Source organism: Capra hircus, chromosome 8 (assembly GCF_001704415.2).
Source record: "Capra hircus breed San Clemente chromosome 8, ASM170441v1, whole genome shotgun sequence".
Taxonomy (NCBI): Eukaryota; Metazoa; Chordata; class Mammalia; order Artiodactyla; family Bovidae; genus Capra; species Capra hircus.
In genome coordinates this window covers 110,835,449-110,857,933 of record NC_030815.1, presented here as the reverse complement: position 1 = coordinate 110,857,933, position 22,485 = coordinate 110,835,449, and the positions used below count along the sequence as shown (strand labels likewise).

The following is a 22,485-nucleotide window of genomic DNA, read 5'->3' as shown; positions in this document are numbered from 1 at the left end:
AGTGTGGAGCGGGGGGCAGGACTGGGCAGAGACCTGGGCCAGGAGCAGGACTCAGCATGGAGCGGGGGCAGGACTCAGCATAGAGAGGAGGCAGGACTCAGCATGGAGTGGGGACTGGGCAGAGACCTGGGCTGGGGGCAGGACTCAGCGTGGAGCAGGGACTGGGCAGAGACCTGGGCTGAGGGCAGGACTCAGCACGGACAGGGGACAGGACTCAGCGTGGACAGGGGGCAGGACTCGGCAGACCTGGGCCGAGGGCAGGACTCAGCATGGAGCGGTGGCAGGACTCAGCGTGGAGCGGTGGCAGGACTCAAGAATCTGGGGCCCAGCACATGTCCCTCAGGACCACAGAGGTCAGCAAGTGCCACTATCCTACCCCTAACCCCACCAACGTGAAGCAACTGCAGGGCTGTGGCCTTTCCAGCACAAGAGACGCCGCGTCCATGCAGGCGAGTCCACCGTGAGCCTGGCCCCAGCTGCCGGTCACACAGCAGCCCCCACCGTGGGAGCCCCTCTCCCTGGAACGCCCTGCACAGCCCCCGGGGACTAAGACGGCCCTGAGCCAGGCCTGGTGGGCTTGCTCCCCCTCCAAGACGGGCTTAGGCCTGGACACACAGTCACGCGTGAAAAGGTGACAAAGGGGCTTCCAGGAAAGGCTTTCCTTACAAACCAAGGGTGCTGTGGAGTCTGGATGTGACGGCTGGAACCTCTGCAGCCACCTTTCGGTCATGACGGGGAGAGCAGTGACAGGCGGACACGGCAGAGGGCAAACACACAGAGTCGCTAGGCCCTCGATTTGATGAAGACCCTGAACCCGGGCCTCTGTTTCAGCAGACAATAAAACCTCCTCTCTATCTAAGTCACTTCTTATGTGCTGCAGCCAAATGCATTCTCACCGACACACCCAGGATGCCCCTCTGAGCCGACGCCATCAGGGGTGCCTTCAGGGAAGGGCAGCCCCCCTTTGAGCCAGACCCCCGAGTGGGTCCCCGCTTTCCCAGTGAATGACCACGAGTTACTGTGTCTCTCTAAGGCCTGGCTTTCTCTCCTGTGTCTCATTTGTAAGACAGATATCAAAGAACCTGCCCCCAAGGCTATGAGGACCCAACAAGACGAACTCCTACAAAGCACCACCCCGGCACGTAGCTCTGCTCTGCCTTCAGGGACCCAGGGGGAGGGACGGGGACGCTGTCTTCTGGGCCCAGGGAGGAGCCTCAGGACTGTCGTGGGAACGGGACTCGGCAGGACACCCCAGGCCCATCGCTGCCTTCAGAAGGGGGAAGAAAGGGTCCCGCCACCCCCACCCCCGCCCCAGGGTCACAGGGCAGGCGGGCTACCCCCTGCGCGCCGCGCCCCGGCCCACAATGGTCCGAGACCCGGCAGGGCTGGCGGCTCCCATGCCCGGGAAGGACTCTGCCCCCCAGCAGTGCTCCGGCTCCGCAGGTTTTGAGAGCGGCCTCCTGGAAACCAGAGTCCCCGTGTTTAGGAAACGCAAGCACAGCAGCAGGTGCCAGCAAGGGTGAGGAGCCCGAGGTGGTTTCCGACGCATTTGCAGTTCATTTTAAGCAGAGCTGACTCTACTGCAGGAAGAAGAGAGCGAGAAGGGCTTCCCCGCTGCTGCACCAAAGCCAACCCCCCCTCGCGGACAGAAGCGTGTGTCTGACACCCACCGACGCGGGTGTGATCTCCAAACAGACTCCAAGCAGGGAAGGCTGTGAGGGTGGATTTAAGGTCTTTGGCCGAGATGGGCGAGAAGGTAACCGGTGTCCCTGTCCCATCGAGGAGCCACGAGTGAGGTGCAGGAGAGACGGGCTCTCTGCGCCTTCCACTCTTAACCTGGGGTCTCCGGGAGCCAGCCCTCCTCCCCGCTGGCCACGCGCGGAGCCCAGGAAGCCGAGGGAAGGGGGGGCCGTGGGCGAGGAGGCGGGGAGCCTGGGCTGCACCCTGAGCCTGTGTCCCCAGGCAGTGAGCCTGCCCTGGGCGCGGGCACAGCAGGCAGGGCTGCGGGGAGAGACTCCCCACCGGCGTGGGCTGCAGCCTCCTACAGTGTTTTAAACCTGCACTAGAGGTTTCTGGAAGCACACCGTGTCCTTGAAGCCTGCTGTCTTCCTCCCAGGAAATGCTCCCCTGGGCACCGGCCCTCAGGCCTGTATGCGGGTGATGCCAGCTGCCCTTCCACCCCGTGGAAGCTAGTTCTCCCCACAGCCGGGGAAAGCCCTAGAACCCGGGTGTGAGCACGCACAGACCCAAACCGGCAGGCAACGCCTCAGGGTCCCGGGACCCACGGAGCACCCCCTGCAGGCCTCCCTGGGGCTCCACTAATGATTACAAATGGCAGAGAGCCTCCGATTTAATTGCAAAAGGTAATGAAGCAGTGAGCATAAGATTAGATTCACCGCATAAGGCAATATCCTCAAACAATAAGGACAAAAATTGAGGAGCCGGGCGTGAAGATGGCTGGAATCGATAGGAAGGTTTCAGTATTAAATACTTCGGCCCCGGGGTCGCAAAATGGTATCGACAGAACTGCTGACAGCAGATAAAAAAAGGGGAGAGAAACGGAATTGGTCCCTGCAGAAAATCAGTTACAGATTAATCACCCTACCATAAAATCATTTTGAGACGACGGAGGGTCTGAAGAGCCGTTCACACTTTGATGACTGGACAGGCCCACACAGTGGGGGCCCCAGAGCAGTGGACTCCTAATCCCCTCCCCGGTCACTCCGCGCATCCCCGGAGCGGGGCTGGCGTTCTGCCCAGTGCTGCCGCGAGGCCCGGCACCCTCACAGGACAGCCATGTCCCTTTCTGCGCTCAAAGGTGGCCTCGGGGAACAGCCCCCTGAGCGCAGGCGGGGGCAGGGGGCAGGAGGGGAGACCCTGGACTCTCGTCTGGATGCTCTGCCTAGTACCCTGGAAGGCGGAGGGATGGGAGGGGGGGACTGTGGAGGCATTGACCCAGACTCAGGGGCCCACGGGGCAACGTCGGAAGCTTCCTTCAGGTTCCCACTTGGGCCTCAGTTTGGGTGAAATCTGCTTTCTGCTCCAGGATAGAGATATGTCTTATTTTTTTTCTTAATTTTAACAAAGACAGTGATTTCTTTCCTGAAGAATTATGACTGTGCTGGGGAAACTGGCTGCCTCTTAACTTCCCACTGAAGCCTGTGAGAGGTCCTTCCGGTCGTGCGGTTTCTGTATGTGGACAGGTCACTCCACACTGGGATGAGTCTGACTTCTGGGCCGTGTGTCAATAACGACCCATCAGTACACATGCAACCTCAACCCAGAAGGTGAAGACACGCGGCAAGAGAGCTGAGCACGCGTCCCGGGCACGAGAGGACAGAAGGTGAACACGGCTCCTGAACGGGTCTCCCAGAAGCATGCCTCTCACGCCCCCCAGGGTGGCAGCGGGGCCCCAGGCGTGGGGGCATCAGAGGCGCTACAGTCCTGCCAAGTGCTTCACCTTCCCTCCAAAGTTGCAGCTTCCACAAACAAATGCACTGAAATTACGAATCCACGTGAAACAAGACGTTTGACGAGAGAACATTTTAAGGGATCATGTATGAAAAAATACACACCAATGGGTGGAGCATTTAGTCTATGAAAGACACACTCTTTGAAGCGAGGACTACGAAAGCCAGACCGGTTCCCAAGAAGGCTGGTGCGTAGTACTGAGCAGGTCTGGGGGCGAACGGGCCGTTGGGGGAGACGCCGCCTCCTGGTCGGGACCCTGAAGGAGAGCTGCCCCCGAGCTGCAGGGCGAGACCTCAGGGGACACACGGGTGCCTGACGGGGCGGGACGATGACGGCCACCCAGACAGAAAGGTGGACACGCCCGACAGCCACACCCTGAGAGGCTGAGGGGTCAGCGGGTCACGGTCAACTGTTATTTTCATGACCAGGAAACCTCTGTGTCACGAATGCTCCTCTCTGAAAGGTGACCTTAACCAAAAACATGTTGAAAACCCTTCATTAAAAAGATTCACACGTGAAAGAGAAGACTACGATTCGGGGCAAATTACAGCCAAAGGGGAGAGTTTTGTCAACATCCAGGTTCCGTGTTATATTTGCACCCGGCCCGGAGACCCGAATCGGAATCTTTTTGCCCGAAAGAGCTGTCGTCTGACTGACGACAACCCAGTCCGTTTCTTAGTGATTTCACAGTGTCAAGATTCTAAACATGTATGAACCGACGAGTGTATTCTGAACTCGCCTGGAGGGACAGAAACCGCGCAGCTTGAGCTACTCACCGTGGCCTGGCTGGAGCTTCCCTCCAAGTCCCACAGCAGGATGTGGCTGTCGGCCAGTGAGACGACTCTCTTCCCGTCCCCTGCGGGCTCCCAGGTGACGCTGCGGGAAGGAGGGAGCCCAGCGTTACGAGATGCCCACCCCGAGGCCCTCAGCAAGGCCCTGCCCAGCCCCCGTCAGCAGGGGAGGCAGCGTGACCTGGGGCAGTGACCCGGTGCAGCTACCACGCTCCTGAGGCCTGAGTGCCCACATCCCTCCCTAGGGTTCACTGAGGTCAGAAGGATGGGTGCCTGCGACGGGGTAAGTGCCCTGGTGTGGACCGACACCAGTTCCCAGGCTCCCTGTCTCTGTGTACCTATGTCTCTGTCTCTCTGCTTCTCTCTCTTCCTATACATCTCCGTCTCTGCGTCTCTGTCTCTCTCTCCGTCTCCGTCTCTATGTCTGTCTCTCTCTGTATCTCCGTCTCCGTCTCCATGTCTCCGTCTCTCTCTGCGTCTGCGTCTCTGTGTCTCTGTCTCCGTCTCTGCGTCTCCGTCTCTCTCTCCGTCTCCGTCTGTCTGTGTCTCCATCTCTACGTCTGCGTCTCTCTCTCCATCTCCATCTCTCTCTGCGTCTGCGTCTCTCTGTGTCTCCATCTCCGCGTCTCCGTCTCTCTACGCCTCTCCGTCTCCCTCTCTCTGCGTCTCCCTCTGCGTCTCCGTCTCTCTCTCCGTCTGCGTCTCTCTCCGTCTCCGCCTCTCTCTGCGTCTCCGTCTCTCTCCGTCTCCGTCTCTGCGTCTCTGTCTCCGTCTCTGCGTCTCTGTCTCCGTCTCTGCGTCTCCGTCTCTCTGCATCTGCGTCTCTCTCTGCGTCTCCGTCTCTCTCTGCCTCTCCGTCTCTCTGCGTCTCCGTCTCTCCCCCATTGTCAGGTGGGCATGCAGGGGGAGGCGGCCACCTATAAGTCGGGAAAAGAGCCCGCTGCAGCCCCTGACCTGCCCACACCCTGACCGCAGCTCTCCAGCCCCGAGAACTGTGAGCAGTCAACCCTGGCACCCTGTAGGCCCCCAGCCGTAAGTTTCATCAGGGCACCTGAGCTGAGGCCCTGCTGGCGGCTTCTCCCAGGAACTAAGGCACGGACAGCCGACAGACCCTGGCCGCTGAGATGCTGGGCGGCCTGCTGGGGGCTGGGTCTGAAGGGGCCCAGGTGGGTGGTGCCCACATTGTCCACTGCCTGCTCCTGGGAGGGCAAAGCTGAGAGCCCTGGTCACCGCCAGGCCCGGGACGGCAGACCATGTTCTCTGTCGCAGCCTATGTGAGCCACGGTTTCCTGTCACCCAGAGCCGTCCTAACCGACGTGGTGCACACCTGAACAACGAACAAGACGAAAGTCACATTGCCCAGGACATGAAGCCTGAAGAGGCTGAGCACTGTTCAGGGTGACCACAGGGGTGAACTTCTGTCTTCAGAGCTATGAAGAGAGCTTCATTTCACATCGTCCCACATGTGACCACTGCAGACACTGATGGAGACCCTCACAGCTTCTCTTCCACACAGAGCACGATACTGACCAGACCGGGGCACCTCCCTAGTGCGACCCCTCAAGACTGCCAACGCGCTGTTACGACTTTTATCACAACACTGCCTGCTGCTCGGCCACTCAGTCGGGTCCAAATCTGTGTGACCCCATGAACTGCAGCCTGCCAGGCTCCTCTGTCCATGGGACTCTCCAGGCAAGACTGCAGTGAGGAGCCAGTCTTTTCTCCAGGGGACCTTCCCCACCCAGGGGTTGAGCCAGAGTCTCCGGCATTGCAGGAGGAGTCTTTGCCGCTGTGCCCCCGGGCAGCCCACCTGCATGACCAGAGATGCCCAAAGGAGAGAAGCAGAAGGAAAACCCGGGTTCCTCAGAAAACTGACCTGGATCACGCCAGTAACAGTAACTTCCTGTGAAAGAGACGAGACTGAGGAGAAGGCCACCAGCCGTCCTGGGATGGAGAGACAGCCCGTGCGCTGGAAACCCGGGCAGTGTGAGGCCTCGGGGAGGGCACAGAACCACCGGTGGACACGCCGGTCCAGGTCTGGGACACGTTCTCACTGCTGCCGCAGGCCCGGCTCCCACACAGGGCCTGGAGAGACGCCCCAGACAGACGGGAAAGGGGCCGGCGCCCGGCATGTTTCAGGGAGGCTGTGGTTGGGATGTGCGTCTGCCAAACCTGACACGGTGGGCGACTCGGGACAGCTCATACTGAAAACTATCAGGAGAAACCAAACCCCACAGGAGCACACAGAGGGCGCGACTCAGAGCTGCATCAAGGAAAACCAGGACTGAGGATCGGAAGACAAAACAAGTGCGCTTCCCAGGCCACTGAGCAGGGTGACCGCGGGCCTGACGCACGGACCGTCCCGCACGGCCACAACTGATGAGACACACCCCGAGCCCTCGCCTGCTGCCTGCCAGCCTCACCCCGGCTCCCGGCTCCCGCCTTCTCACTGTGCTCCGCCCAGGTGTCTCCCTTTTGTCCTACAACTTCTGCCCCCATGGAAACAACAAACCCAGGGTGGGTGTGTGTCTGTCTCCAGACAGTCGGCACGGCCAGGCGATTGGGGTCCTTGCTAAAGAAGAGCGGGCCTGAGGTGGACACAGACAGCACCGTCCCCAGAGGAGACGCCCCCTCTCACTCAGGGCCCAGCCGCTGGGCAGAGCTGCTGTTTACTGTCCACCTGGGGGTGACGCATCTGACAGAACGTATGGTGGGTTTACGGGGAGCAACCCCTGCGGTCGAGAGAGACTAGAATAAGCAGGGCGTGCAAAGTGCAATAAAAAAGGAAATCCTACTGCATCACGCATCATCACCAGGGAACCAGCGCTGTACACACAGGAAAATTACCCGGATTTCTGCCACACTTGCTGCTCCAAACTAGGGCGTTTGTTTCTTTGTTCATAGAAGTCACCCACATTTCTGCTTTTTCACTCTCTCTCCATAGATGTGAGCGACGTAAAACTGTATTAACAAGTCAGGAGCCAGAGAGCACGCACCTAATGTATGTACACGGCAGCCCCTCATTATCACTGGGAGAGAAACACGGGGAAAGGGCCGTCTCTGCAAATAAACCCAAGCGAGAGAAATGAAAGCTCTCTGTGCAGTTAACAAGGCCAGGGTAGCAGGAGTGAGGGTCCTGATCTCACAGGCCGCACATGACCAGACAAAACACACTTCTCTTCCTCAGACAAGCGGTTCCAGAATGAGTCACACACTAGATTTTGGCGCCTGGGCTAAGGACGCTCTAAGGACCCTGAGAAACGCTTGAAGCAGCCCCGACGTGAGGCCACTGCTGGTGCCGGCTCAATCGCTGAGTCGTGTCCAGCTCTTGCGACCCCGTGGACTGAAGCCCGCCGGGCTCCTCTGTCTGTGGGCTTCTCCAGGCTACAATACTGCGGTGGGTTGCCCTTTCCTTCTCCAGGGGATCTTCCTGACCCAGGGATCGAACATGGGTCTCCTGCACGGCAGGCAGATTCATCACCACCTGAGCTGCGGTTACTTTCAATCCACGTCATTTACCTCTCCAACCTACCCCCGAAGCCCGTTCTGGCGGGCGGGGGGGTGGGGGGCTGTCAGGGCAGCACAGCTGCTAAAAGCATGGAGACCGCCAAATATGAGACACGTGACACGGCCATCACCACATGCCACGGAGCTGAAGACAGCACGCGAGCGAGGCAAGGACCTCGGCTCCAGCGCTGCTCCGAAACCCTCCCGTTCGTTACTTCACTGAAGAGGGAAAACCTTCAATAAGAAACACAGCTATCAAGCCGCTGGTGACTGTATCAGTGGTTACCAGCCAAGTTTTGAAAACCTTTTACAAGAAGAACGTAATACATTATTTCCTCAATTTATATATCTCTCTCTTGAAATACACAGATTTGGCAACCTGGTTAATTTCTTCTTGCTCAAAAATTCACAGCAGAATGTAAGTTAGCTTTCCATACATGTTATAAAGACTTTTTTCAAGAAAGACCCCTTTAAGAGTCACACCATTAAGCCAGGAAGCCCCCTTCGATCAAATCTAGGGAAGCGAGGCTTCCTGTGGCCATGACACATGGACGCTTGTAGTGACACGGTCATTTACGCCCAGCCAGGGGCCCCTTCCCGAGAACAGACGGGTGTGTGGCTCTGGACACCAGTGATTTACTTGTTGAAGGCCCGTGTTTATTCTAACAACGCTTGCCTGCACTCCCCCATCACCCACGTGCAGGGTTCAACAGAAAGACACCCTCACACTGAGAGTCCAGCCATGGACGGTGTGTGGGTGGGAAGACCTGCCCTCCCCAGAAGCCCCCTGGGTGGGCTCATCTGAGGCCCCATCACAACGCAGGGTGGACATGGAGCTGATGGACACCAACCCCTGGGGCTCCCGTCTTGTCCTCCTTCCGCAGGTGGCTCTGACAACCATCCCGTTTGACGTGGAGACGTCGGCCACAGGGAAAGGGGACGGCATCTTTACACTGTCCTGTGAGACCACCGACTGTTCTTTCCCTGCACAAAGAGCGAGCTGCGAGGCTTCCCAGGGGGCACTGGTGGTGAAGAACCTACCTGCCAATGCAGGAGACATAAGAGACGCAGGGTCAATCCCTCGGTCAGGAAAAGGAGGAGGAGGGCACGGCAACCCATGCCAGCATTCCTGCCTGGAGAATCCCATGGACAGAGGAGCCTGGTGGGCTACACTCCATGGGGCCACAAAGAGCTGGACACGACTGAAGTGACTTAATATACACACGTAGGCATCTTTCCAGACTTCTCTCGAAGCTCAGAGGCCACTCCAGCAGGAGAGTGACTGCTCAGCTCCAATTCATAAGCTTCACACCTAAGGACATCCAGACCGGGTGACAGCGAGAGCCCACACGAGTCTTACAGAAACCCACTAAGTCTCCCACGACGACGCTGTTGCAATCTCGGAGGCCTTTCCACACTCAATGACAGCAGAGTCACACCGTCAGCTCTCTGAAAACTTCAAACATCTTCTCTACTTATCCTCTGAGACAGCTTTGGAAGATATTAAGGATGGCTTAGAATTCACTGTGTGTAACATTCACCTGAACCAAAGCAAACTCCTCCATTACATGGACTGAAACGGAGAGCCACAAAACCAGAGATGAGGCCCTGTCCCTTCTTCTGGCCAAGCCACCACAAGTGCTCGGGGACATGCACAAGCTTCTCTTCTCGTGTTTGCCTCCACGCTCAACCCAAACACCTGCCTTTCTCCTCCTCCTATAAGGCTGGTAACATGGACGCCACCTTCCAGGATCCCCGACCCTCAGCCGGGCTGGCATGTCAGCCTGAAATTTACCTCCGCCTACTTTACTCCTTGGAAGAAAAGTTGTGAACAAACTAGATAGCATATTCAAAAGCAGAGACATTACTTTGCCGACTAAAGTCCGTCTAGTCAAGGCTATGGTTTTTCCTGTGGTCATGTATGGATGTGAGAGTTGGACTTGAAGAAAGCTGAGCGCTGAAGAATTGATGCTTTTGAACTGTGGTGTTGGAGAAGACTCTTGAGAGTCCCTTGGACTGCAAGGAGATCCAACCAGTCCATTCTGAAGGAGATCAGCCCTGGGTGTTCTTTGGAAGGAATGATGCTAAAGCTGAAACTCCAGTACTTTGGCCACCTCATGTGAAGACTTGACTCACTGGAAAAGAGTCTGATGCTGGGAGGGATTGGGGGCAGGAGGAGAAGGGGACGACAGAGGATGAGATGGCTGGATGGCATCACAGACTCGATGGATGTGAGTCTGAGTGAACTCCGGGAGTTGGTGATGGACAGGGAGGCCTGAAGTGCTGCAATTCATGGGGTCGCAAAGAGTTGGACACGACTGAGCGACTGAACTGAACTGAACTGACACTGAAGAGGGAACTTCCCCTAAAAGCTGGCGCAGAAAGCAAAGGCCAGTGGTCCCCCGTCGAGGGCCAGGAGCATCTGGGAGGACCATCCTCCCACGCTGAGGGAGACCCAGCGTGACCCTGGGTGAGGCTCCCCAGCCGTCTTGACCCCTCCACTCGAGGGGGAAGCAGGGCGCATAGAGAGGGGACTGCAGCCGACTGTCATAACCACACTCCATCCCCAAAGCTGCTGCGCTCTAATCTCAGTGACGCCTCCTTTAAGCAGATGCTCACCACCCACAGGACCCCATGATCTGTGTTCCTGCCCCCATACACCACCCGGGAGCCCTGCTCCCACCACCTGGACTCTGCTCCCCGGGTCGGCGGGGGGGACCGGCCCGCAGCTGAAGTGCACCCCCTCAGCAGCCCGAGAGCCTCTCCAACATTGGGAGGAGACACAGGGCCGAGTCTCCCGTGGAGGCTACTCAGCGCTCCACCCAATGGCGACTGTGATACGGCCAAGACCTCATGGGAGCTGGCAAAGGAGACCGCCACCCCTTCCTGCTCTTGCCTGCCGTGTGCCCGAAGCCCTCCCCTTCATGGGGCTGCAAGAGACACTGGGGTGAGCAGGGAACAGGTGGGATGCAGGAGCCCGGGGAACTCGGGGGTCTGTGGTGGTTCCCACTTATGGGGTCGCTGTGAGAAAGGCACCAGGCGATGGGCGTAAACTCCGCCCCCAGGGCCGGGTCTGGACTCAGCGTCATCACTGCGGCCCCAATTCGCTCCTTCTCGCCTACAGCACCAGGCGCTGCCCTTGGTGCTGAATTCTCTCCTTTTTCTCCCGCAGCACCAGGGGCTGTCCTTGGTGCTGAAGTCGCTCCTTTTCTCCCCTCAGCGCCCGGCGGCTGTCCTTGGTGCTGAATTCGCTCCTCTCCCGCAGCACCCCGAGCAGCCTCAAGCCAGGCGCTGTCCTTGGTGCTGAGGGCCCCTCCATGAAAGCAGCTCAGCCTACACAATAATCCACGGGAGCATGAGCGCAGTGGAGCGCCAGGGAGCAGAGACGGCTGTGACAAAAGATGAAATCGTGCAAAACGACAGAAAGGCCTGAGTGGGGGTGAACAGGGGTCATCCGGAGAGAACCATTAGGAAGAGCCTCTCTGAGGAGGCAACACTGCACCCACGCGAGTCGAGGGCTGCAGTTCCCCAGGCGGCCCCTCCAGGCGACATCAGGACCTGTGTCCCCATGAGCAGAAGTGGGAAGTCAGGCCCCGAAGGGTCTGGGGGGCACGTTACACCAGCCCCTTCACTGCCTCACTTACAGACAATACCACAAATCCAGGGGCCCCGCCACGACCAGAAACGTCACCTCCTTTGCAGGAATGGAGACCTGCTCTAGACAGACTGGTGACTTTTCAGTGACCCTACCACCACCTGGGACGGGTGAGCACAAGAGACCAGGCCCACATAGGACACGTCAGCAGTCGGTCCCCCATGTAGCACGTGCCCACCAAGCACACGGAGTCACAGGCCCTCTAAAATGTCCCCCCTCAGCTCTGGCCAGTCCCTGGAGGAGGCTCAGGACACGAGCATCAGCCGCCAGGCACTGCCCAACCCTGACTGTTGTGGTGGAGACATGGGGGCCATCCACCCAGAGTCTGGGCTGCTCAGGACAGAACAAGCTCAGCTGCCCTGAGGACAGGAGCCTGGGCCTCGGCCGGTGGGCAGTGCCACGCTCTGGGGCCCTGGGACTGCGAAGCGCTCCCAGACGCCCCCACAGGCAGCAGAGGCTGATGGTCAGGACGGCTGGGAGCCACACTCCGAGATCTGCTCTCAGCACAGGTAACAAGTCAGAAGAGGAAGCAAGGGAACGGAACCACTGCCTGCGGCGCCCGCGACCACAGGCAGCGCCCCTCACCCCCACGCCCCTTCAGACTCAAGCTCGCGTGTCGGGAGGAAACCGACCGCACTGAAGACACTCCAGAGAAGGTGCGGCCGCCCAAAACGCCAGCGAGGGCGCCGAGACGGGGCCCACACGCACCCGCACCGGCGAGGGCGCCGAGAGGGGACCTGCACGCACCCACCCCACGCGCCAGCGAGGGCGCCGAGAGGGGACCCGCACGCACCCGCCCCACACGCCTGCAAGGGCCCCGCACACACACCCCCGCCCCACGTGCCAGCAAGGGTGACGAGACGGGGCCCGCACACAATGCAGGCGCAGCCCCTGCCCCCACAATGCTGATGCAGCGCCGCCCAGCCCAGCAGCTGCCCCTGGGTGCTGGGCATGGGAGCAGAGACCCGGGTGCTCACAGGCTGTTCAGGGTCAGCTCACAGCAGCCCGAGGCTGCAGACCCAGGGGCGCCTCCACGAGGACGAATCCACAGGCTGTCCATCCCCCTGGGTCCTCCTCGAGCAGGACCACACACACACACACGTGCAAACACTTCCTGGGGAGACTGGGCTGTTGACGGGGCTGCCGTCTGAGATGCGCCTCCAAACAGCTCCATGTGGGGTGCAGGGCAGCTCTGCTTTGGAGGACAGGACAGGCCCTCACACCCCTGATGCACAGACGGCTCATCCCCTGGGCAGGAGAGACCCGCGAAGCCTGGCGTGTACTGACACCCCTCCCCCACCCCCGGGCCGACAGGCCTCCCAGGCTGCAACTCTGCTCCCCACCTCCCACCCCCAGATGGGGAGATGGTGGAAACCAGGATCAGCCCCAGCTCCAGACGTCACCTCCTCAGAGACGTCCTCGCCAATTCGTGTCTCTTCCCTCGGGGCCTGTGCACAGGACTCATGACTCCAGCCTGCCCACCCGCCCAGGTCCCAGGTGGATGCTGACACCATGTCTCCCCCAAGAGAGCCTGATTCCTGGAGGCCAGGTCCCCAGCCCATCACCCTGGAGCAAGGCAGGCTGTGCAGCAGGTGCCCAACAGTCACCTGCTGGACTAGATGCGTTTAACTGGCGGGGGTGCTGGGAAGGGGCTGTGCACACAGACGCACACGCGCACGCGCACACACACGCGCACGCACACGCACACGCACACGCGGGAGTGCTATTGCATCAGGACAACAACTCGTGCTGTAACGCACACACCCATCCCAAGGGCACGTTCCCTCAGGCGCGTCTAGGAAACGCGGCTTCTTGAGGGGTGAGCTGGCGTGTTCTGAGGTCGGTCTGTGTGTCACCCCAGAGGCACAGCCACCCCGTCACCACGGACACGGGCAGCCACGCGCCAGGGAGCCCTGAGGGAGGCGTCTCTGTCTTGACACTGCGTGGGACGTTTGGGGAAATAAATTCAGGACAAAGCCTCCAAGGACTTGGGACACAGCATGACCCGCACAGGGGCATCCACCGGGTCCCCAGAGGTGACACCCGAAGCCCTCAGCCCAGGGCTACAGAGAGGCCAGTTCATGCACAGGACGGCTGAGGAGACGTGAACTTATGAGGCAGGAAGCACTGGAGTGCCTCAGGGCTGGCCGGCGCCTGACCGTCCTCCCGGCAGGTACCAGCAGGACTGACATTAGCGGGAAAGGCCCCGGACACAGCTCCGCTCGGTGTGTGTGCAGCAGGGCCCTCGGAGACGCGCCATCTGGAGGACGACCGGCACTAAACAGAGCGAAGGCAAGCTACTGGCATCTCCTCTCCACATGGAGTGGCCTCTGCAGGGGCACCTGCCCCCAGAGGTGCGCGGGGCATGGCCTACCAGGCGGTGCTGCCGCGGGCCGCAGGCTCCAGGAGACAGAGCAGCTCCAGGGCGTGTGCAGGGCTCGCAGCATCCTCGGGGGACTCCTGGCCGCCAGGCTCCAGCTCTGCGGGCATCCTCCACACGGCGGCGCAGGTCACCACCTTGCTGTCTGCAGCTGCGGGACAGGACGAGGGAGACGTCAGCAAAGCATGCTGCCCCACAGCCCGCAGACGGCGCCCCACACGCAGCCCACTGCCCACACCCCTGCCCTGAGAACCCAGACCGGCCACGCAGCTCAAGCCCCTGCTCCCCTGCTCCCACGCCATCCTGCTACTGAAGAAAATTTAATTTCCTCAAAATCGATTTCCTCCTGTTCTTCTTCAATAGTTCTTCAAACAAGGGAGGGAGATGGGGCAGGCAGGGGGGGGGGGAGGCTGCAGCTAAGGCTAAAATCACTGCGGGTGCAAAGGGTCTGTCTGAAGAGGGCTGCACTAAACACATTTTCCCTGGAAGCCCCGCGAGAGCGCCAGGCTCAGGGGCGGGGGAGCACATGTGTGGTGCTCACATATATGTGTTAAATGGTGTCAGTGGGGGTGCAGACCCCTGTCCACTGAAGCCATAAGCACGGGCCAGGGGCCACAGGCCAAGCCCTGGCAGAGAGCAGCGCGGGGCCCGACCTCAACACAAGACCCCTGTGTGGACAGAGAGGAGGGTCCCCTCTGCAAGGAGAGCGCCGGCTCCAGGTTTCTGCCCTCTAAACAAGTCCTCTTTTGTGAACAGATTTTTTCAGTGAGACACAAAATAAGGTGGAAAGACACAAATGAGATGAAAGAAACAGATTTAACATTATATGATTAAAAGCTGAACCAAAACTCCTAAATATAAACTCTTCCAAAATCTGCTGCTTGGTTCTGAACAGTACGTGTGCTAAACACCTTCCCCTTTAAAAATGGTCTTTAATAAATGGTAATAAAACAATGAATAGGCTTCAACATTAAATCAGTAATTGGTATCAAGTGAAGAATATGAAATATTTGTAGAAAACAATGCCCATGAGTAGTCATTCCTACACAAAAAATAAGGCAGCGCAGGGGTTGGGGGTGGAGGGTGAGGACCTTACCATACATTAGAAAACGTCCCACTTCTTACAACATGCAATGGTCCTTCAATCTAAACCGCAAACTAATCAACCAGGAACCCCACAGCAGTAACCACAGGGGAAATGCCTGGCCGCCCGGGTGCTGTTATCACAGCACCGTCACCACCCTCGATCAAACGGTCAGCAGGAGGGTCAGGCCTTCAACCACGGCTCTCTGACCCCAGTCTCAGCTCTCTGTTCGTGTGTCTGACTGGGGCCAACAGAGCAGGGAGTTGCAGCTTTTAAATAAAATCCTATGTAGACACATCCACCTTTAACCATGCAAAGCAGAGCATGACAGTTCTTGTCTACGAGAGAAACGCATTTTTTTGCTGAGATTTTAAGTTCCACAGTCTCACTGCAGAGCCCCTGGGGTTGGCAATGGAACTCCTGAGAAAACTAACTGGAGAGACAGTTGGTGACTCTGAGTTGGAAGCAGCAGCAAATGCCCAAAACATTCACCCAGCAGAGGCACAGATCACATTAATCTTCCTAAATGACAGAGAAAGAAAGCTCCTCCCTGAAAAGTGATGGGACTAGTGACCCAAGAGCGAAACGCTGGCTGTGTGCACGAGGAGCGCGCGGCACAGCAGCCACAGCTGGGGCGCGGGGGGCGCGGCTAGTGCTGGGCCCGGCGGACGGCTCCCTCTGGGGACTCGGCTCCCTCTGGGGACTCTGCTCCCTCTGGGAGCTCTGCCCCGGAATGGAAAGGTAGCTCTTCCTACAGCTGCCTGCTCACCTGGCAAACATGGCTGCTGGGGGTGAACGTTACACGCTTCCCCTTTGAGAAGAGGAACAAGACAAGAATACTCTGTGCTACCACCTCTAGTTAATGTCACACCAGAGGTCCTAACTTCAGCATGGCAAGAAAAAAAAGAGCTGTAAGAACAAGAAAAGAATAAAGGCACTATTATTTGCTAACGACTATATGTGTAAAAAGCTTAGAATCTACACACACAGACGGTAAAAACACAAAGGGAAATCAGCAAAACTGCTAGACACAAAGACGATGTATAAAATGCAACTGGTATCTACAGAGTCACAAAGATTTTTAAAAACAAAATTTGAAGAACTATTAATGATTAATTAGAAAATGAAATATCCAATAATATCTCAAATGAAAGAGATGCGAAATGCAAAACACTGCTAACAGAGCAGAGGCCGCGCTGATGGGAGGGGCACACCACGTCCACAGACGGGAAACTTCTCTACTGCAAAGAGCCCCAAATCCTCACAGTCTAGTTGGCTTTTTTTTTTTTTTTTTTTGGAAGAAATGCTAAAACTTCCATGGAAATGTGAACTACCCAGATGGCCAAGACAGTCACGCAGAAGAACAAACTAGATGGTTTACAATCTGGTATTAATTTACTGCTGATACCCAGTTAAATAGCCCAGAGAAAGAAAATGAAATCCAGAAATAGATTCCACAGAGATGGTCACCTGATTTAAAACAAAATGACAAAATGATACTTACTGGAGTGGACAAAGAATGCTCTTTTCAATAAAAGATGCTGGATCAGTTATGTATCCATGTGAAAAAAAAAAAAATGAGCTGCATTCTACTTCACAACACATCCAAAAACTAACTCCAGGTACACTGGAGATTGACCTGAGTAAGATGGAACCACACAAATCTTTCTAGAATACACAGCAGAATATCCTGACTCTGGAATTAGCAAAGACTTCTTAAATGAGGCAGAAAAACCCAAATGACAAAGGGAAAGACTGATAACAGGCTGTTTTATAATTAAGAACTTCATTCACCAAAAGTCACTGGACTTTCTCAAAATTTAAAACTGCCGCTCTTGGAAAGACTCAGCTTTAAAAATAAAGCAGAACTTGGAGACAATATTCAGAATACATATATCTGTATCCTGATAAACGGCTTGTATCTAATATATATAAAGAATTTCTACAACTTAATAATAAGACAAGTAACCCAACCTTCGAAAGCAGGCAGTAGACTGAATCAGACATTTCACAAAAGAAAACATCTGAATGGCCAATAAGCACCAGAAAAGGCGCTCAACGTCAACAGTGACCGCACAACAAAACCGCAACAAGACGCACTGCACACCTGACAGGACGGCTGGAATTCAGTATAAAGGCAAGCGTGCCCCGCAAGCGTTGCTGGAACGAGTGTGAAATAATTCAAACATTCTGGAAACATGTTGGCAGTTGAACGTCCATGTACCCAGCAACCCTACTCTCAGGAGAAGCTGTCGGGAAGCGTGGCTTGTTGGTAACAGGTTTGTGACCACCCTCTGACCCCAGCAGTTAAACCTGGCCCCAAAGCAAGAGTGGCCTGCTGGTGGTAGGTGACTGCCAGAAGCCAGGGGGCAGCAATTATCCTAACGACCCACCAGGCCAGGGTGCCAGCCAAGGAAGGCCAACTGGCCGACAGACAATGGGAGACGGCCTCCAAGAAACGGAGCAGATGGCCCTCCGCACCTGTATCACTGCCCCGCCCAACACACACACACACACACAGGCACACGTCCACACAAACGCCAAGGGAAACAGGAGTGAACGAGCAGGAGGCTGAGGGGAGTCACTCCACTGAGGTCATAATCCTTTACCCAGGCCTGGGCTGGGCTGGTCTCAGACACGGGACCCACTGCTGGGAACACGGCCGGAGGCCCCGCAGGCAGGACCCCACAGCACCAGGCAGGTTGTAACAAGACACCCCCACCCCCATTGGCCTCCAGGGACCTCCTGCTGCTGCTCACACACCGGGCAGAGGGCCACACCCTGGCAGCTCAAGGTTCACTGAACCCAAAGTGTCCCATGTCCCCCTCAAACTGGGGCACGGGGGGCCAGGCAATAAATGGACAAAGCCAGGCCACAGCAGATGCGCCAGGCCTGCAGACCCACCCAGAGAGGCCGTTTCCATGGGGTGGACACACAGCAGGGGTTAAAAGGCCCACCGCCCCGTGGCCTTTGGGGTCAGTGGGTGGAGGCCTCAGAAAGTGTCCCTCTCCCTGTCAGAGGCAGTGGAGACATGGGCCTACTTCAACAGTTAAAGGCACGTAGGGCCGGGGCCTTGGGGACAATAGCCACAGGGCAGCTGCACTCGGGGGGCTAGGAGGAGGACAGGCACACCCCGCCCCCCCTTGCCCTGCGCACTTGAGGCTGGAGGCAACGGTCTGGCCAGAAGCCCAGAGGAGAAGACTGGGAGCTGAGACACAGAGCCCAGCCAGACCAGACGCGGCCCACGAGGGTGCAGAGCACGAGCAAATGGCTGCGTAACACGAGGTCCAGATCTTTGCGAATCCAGGCGAGGTGCTGAAGGAAGGAGACGCCCTCCCTGCGGGGGAGTCAAAGGAAGCTGCTGGGAACCGGAGCAACCCACCCGTGTCCCCAGGAAGGTGTGGGCACGTGGGAGTGGACACAGAGGCGCTCTGAGCAGGATCACAGGCCCGGGGACCTCAGGGCGTGGAGCATGGCTAACGTTCCCATGTGGGATACAACAAGGTGAACTAACACCAAGAGAAATGAGGGCTGGCGCCTCCAAGGACCAGACCAGGAAGGGCCTGGGGACCAGTCGGGCGTGTGGAGGGCCTGCTTCAGACCAGGGATGGAGGCCGGCGGTTCTGAAACCAGACTGCATCTGGCGGGAAGAGTTCCGTCGGCGCGAGGCAAGTCCGAAGCCCCTTACTGAACGACAAACACCAGACCCATCCTGAGGAAGACCAGAGAGCCACCGGGAGGCGCCTGCAGACATCACCCGAGACGTGCAGACCTGCAGAGTACTGTCAGGGTGCGCTCTCAGTCCAAGGAATACGGTCAGCGTTATCGAAACTCTCCAAGTCATCAGAAGCAGATGAAATGGAAGGTAAACAGTGCTAAATGAGAAACGCTGGAGGTATACCCATCGAGACACGCAAATTGGCTCTGAAACTCTGAAGGTTTCCAAATCTGCATGGATCTCAACTGAGCATTCCACACACATCCACCAGCTATCAAAGAGCCCGAGGTGCTTTTGAGAAGGAAACCCGATCTTTAGAAGAAAGATGCTGTAATGACCACCGAGGCGTTCTTCTTTTATCTCTGTTTTCAAAGCTACCCTGAAGTCAGGCCCCGCAGGGGAACTGCCAGTTACTGCTCCACTCCGGTGACGGGGAGCCCCCAACCCCACGCCCCATGGACAGGGCCACCTCCTACGAGCCCGGTCTTCACTGCAGGTTCAGACCCACAGACGACCCGGCGCAGGCAACTCCCCACCACGCCCCGCATTCTCAGATGAGGAGACCGAGGCCCAGGGACCCAACTGCCCACCCCTGGCTCACGGGGCTCATTCACGCCAGTTCAGAGCCAGCGGAAGCCTCCTGGCTTGGGAACAGCCCGGCGCTCTGAAAGGGAAAGCGTGCGCTGAGAGCTGTGTCTCGGAGGCCCGTCTGATGCCAGCCTGCCTTTCACACGTGACGCTCGAGCTGAAGGCACTTAGTGAGAAAAAAAGGCAACCGGGCAAATGGGTGGAAGAGCGCCCTCCAGGGTGCCAAGTGCACCCACGCCGGGCACGGACTGCGGTGGGGAGCAGCAGTCCAGGCTTCACAGACTCGGAGGAGATTAGCGCCTTTCTAAGCCTGAGCAAAGCCCGGCCGGGGCCGGGGATACAGTCTGATCCACAGCTGCAGGTGAGGAGGCTTCCATGGGGCACGGTGACTCGGAATCTGAGGCTATTTTCAGAGACTTCCGCCGGCTGACACGGGCTGAGCAGGATGGACGAGGTGGGATCCAGCTGAGCTGGTGTAACCTGGCTGGCCCACCAGCGCCCAGGGAGGTGCCCGCCACGCCTCCCCACCAGACCTGGCCTTCAGGTGCCGCAGGAACCTGCGGTGAGGGACAAAGGGCAGCCAGGCGTCTCTCCAGCGGTGGGAACCCTGCTCCCCAAGATGCCTGAGGGCGGGCAGGCGGTGCCTCCCCGAGATGCCTGAGGGCGGGCAGGCGGTGCCTCCCCGAGATGCCTGAGGGCAGGAGGGCGGTGCCTCGGCAGGAGCAGGGTGGGGGAACAGGCCGTGAGCGCCAGGAGGCACACGCAGGAAGCGTGCCACAGAGGAGACAGGAGGTGGGCCCGGTCCTCCAGCGCCTGGTGGGTGTGACTGCAGACTTGAGACCGACCAGGTGGGACCTGCCCTGAGTCCCCACAGTGGAGTCACTGCCCCTCACTCGGCTCCTGAGACAGTTCACAGGACAGGGCCCTGCCTTCTGGGAAACCCTTGAGGAACGACCCCATAGCAGCACCCCGTCCTGCAGGTTTTCCCCTGGGAAGCCAGCCACTCCCGGGGCAGCAGCAGCAGGAGGAAAGGGGCCCGTGAGAGCTGACGCAACCCCTGCCCAGCACATCGCACCCCGTCTCACCGTCAGACCCACACACGGCGGGCCGGGCCCCCTCTCAGAGTCTGCACCGCGTGCAGACTCCAGACGGTACAACGGGAAGGGAGCACAGTCCCCACCCTTCCAGGGACAGCAGAGCCGGTGGGACAGGAAGCGGGACGTCCCCTTCCCCTCGGAACACTGTGGGGCCCCTGTGGGGGGAGCTCCCTCACACCCACGCTAAACCCACGGGGCACCTGCAAGACAGCAGAAGGTTCCAGGAGCGGCTCCCCGGGTGGTGAGGCTGCTGTCCCTGACGCGAGGTGGCGCGGGGGCACAGTGGCCTCAAGAGGACCACCAGCAGCCGGCCCATCGCCACAGGGCGGGCGGCTCCCTACCCCCAGCACATCGTCCCGGTGCGCCTGCCACAGCCACCAACCCAGGCCAGGGGCTGCCTGTCTCGGGGGCCCACCAGAGGATGGGGCTGCTTTTAAAGGAGAAGCAGAGGTGACGGGAAGGGCCTGAGAAGGGCCCGTGTGCCCACAAAGCTGGGATGCCGCCTTCCGTGGGCTCCTGTCTCAGCTCCGGAGGCGCTGGCCGCAGCCTGCTCCGTGACAACTGCAGCTGCCCAGGCACCTCCCAGGCCTTCCCGGTGGTGGGTCTGGGTGCTGCGGGGGTGGGGGGCGGGCTCTGCAAGGGGTCCCGTGAGTGGTGCGGTGCCAGGTGTCCGGGGAGCTTGACCCCCGAGTGGGCCAGAACCCTCAAACCTCCGGGCCCCCTTGCCTCCAGCTGGCAGCCTTTCTGTGGCCTCCCAGCCCAGAGCCCCGGCTGGCCCCCCCAGCCGGCCTGCTGGCCCTTCCGCAGTCCTGTGTTGCCCCAACACCCAGCCAGGTGGAGCCAAGTGGCCCCAAAAGCACAGGTGCATACCCATGGTCTCACTCACCCCAGAGCTCCAGCCCGGCCCTGTGTCCCCAGCTCTGCTGGGGCCACCGCCATCCTTACTCCTGAGACCCCCAGAGACGTTCACAGCCGTAGCTGGACTCCACAGGCTCCAGCACCATCCTGACTCTCCGAGTCTGTCCAGCAGCGCCCGTGTGTGGCGCTGAGCAACCACAGGGACACACCCAGGCTGCCTGCCTCTTGCCCCGCAGCCCTTACACAGGCGCCCGGCAGAGAGCAGGTCAGGGCCAGCCAGGGCCCCCTCCTGACCGTTGACCCTGCAGGTCTGCAGCGCAGGGCTGCCCCGAGGCCCCACCCTCCAGCAGGCCCACTGCAGACCCCAGAGAGCTCTGCCCTTCTCTGACCCGACTTCCTGCAGACACAGCACCTTTCACACCCCACAGCTGCGGCCACATGTCTGGCCCAGCACCCCGAGACCTGCCGCCCAGGGGCTCCTCCTCGTGTTGGGCCCTGACACCTGACTGCAACGCGCACCATCAGAGCCCACAGACGGTTACGGCTGCAGCACTGGCTCCCGGCAGGTACGGGTGCTGCCGGGCGGGGATGGAGCCAGCTGGCTCGGGTCACCGTTGCCCAGGGAACGGCCACTGAAGCGTGTGCCCTCCACAGGCGCGGGGAACCCCGCTGGTGCCCATTACTGTTCTCGGGGTGATGGGGCCAGTGCCAGTTCAGAAGCCTGACTCTGCCCGCGGACACGCAGGCTCATTTCGGAGCCTGACAAGGGGACACAGCGTCCCTCACCAGCCCAGCAAAGCACGGAGCGGAGAGGAGCCATCTCTGGGCCATTCACTCACGAAACAACCCCTGCCAACTAGAAATGAGCGCACAGCCCTGGAACGACCGACCGTCCTCTTTTCACTGGAAATGCTCCTCGTTCCTTCCTCTCTTTATTTTACTGAGAATGGCTCGAAGCGCAGGACGAGAAGGGGGGATTCCGAAACACGAAAGTAAGAGACCAACTTAAACCACGTCTGTGTGATCATCAGTCTTTTTTAAATGAACAGGGTCACTGTTTGGAAATTCTGGATCTTTCCATGAAACATACACACACACACGCACACACACACAAGTTACTTGGAAGGTTTGATAACATTTTACATATTTACAGTACTTTCTCCTGGACAAGCTTCAAGTGCTAGATCTTTGCAAAGTCCAAAGGCAGCTGAAGTTAGTCACACTGTGCGATTTTCAAGCTTCTGACGGCGAGGGCTGAGAAGCGGGTGGATGCAGAGGAGTATCTGTGGGGTGGACCCAGGTAACACTTCCTGCTGACACCTGACCTGACCCTCCT

General features: G+C 58.6%; 1 protein-coding gene across 1 annotated transcript in view; it reads right to left on the bottom strand.

Annotated features, from left to right (window-relative positions):
* The window catches only part of TSSC1 (tumor suppressing subtransferable candidate 1), a 67,674-nt gene that overhangs the window by 9,753 nt on the left and 35,436 nt on the right, over positions 1 to 22,485 (bottom strand). The window contains exons 4-5 of the mRNA XM_018052728.1: positions 13,799 to 13,955; positions 4,248 to 4,347 (exon numbers count right to left, since the gene is read on the bottom strand). Coding sequence (XP_017908217.1) covers positions 4,248 to 4,347; positions 13,799 to 13,955 — 257 coding nt within the window. The remainder of the gene's footprint in view (positions 1 to 4,247; positions 4,348 to 13,798; positions 13,956 to 22,485) is intronic.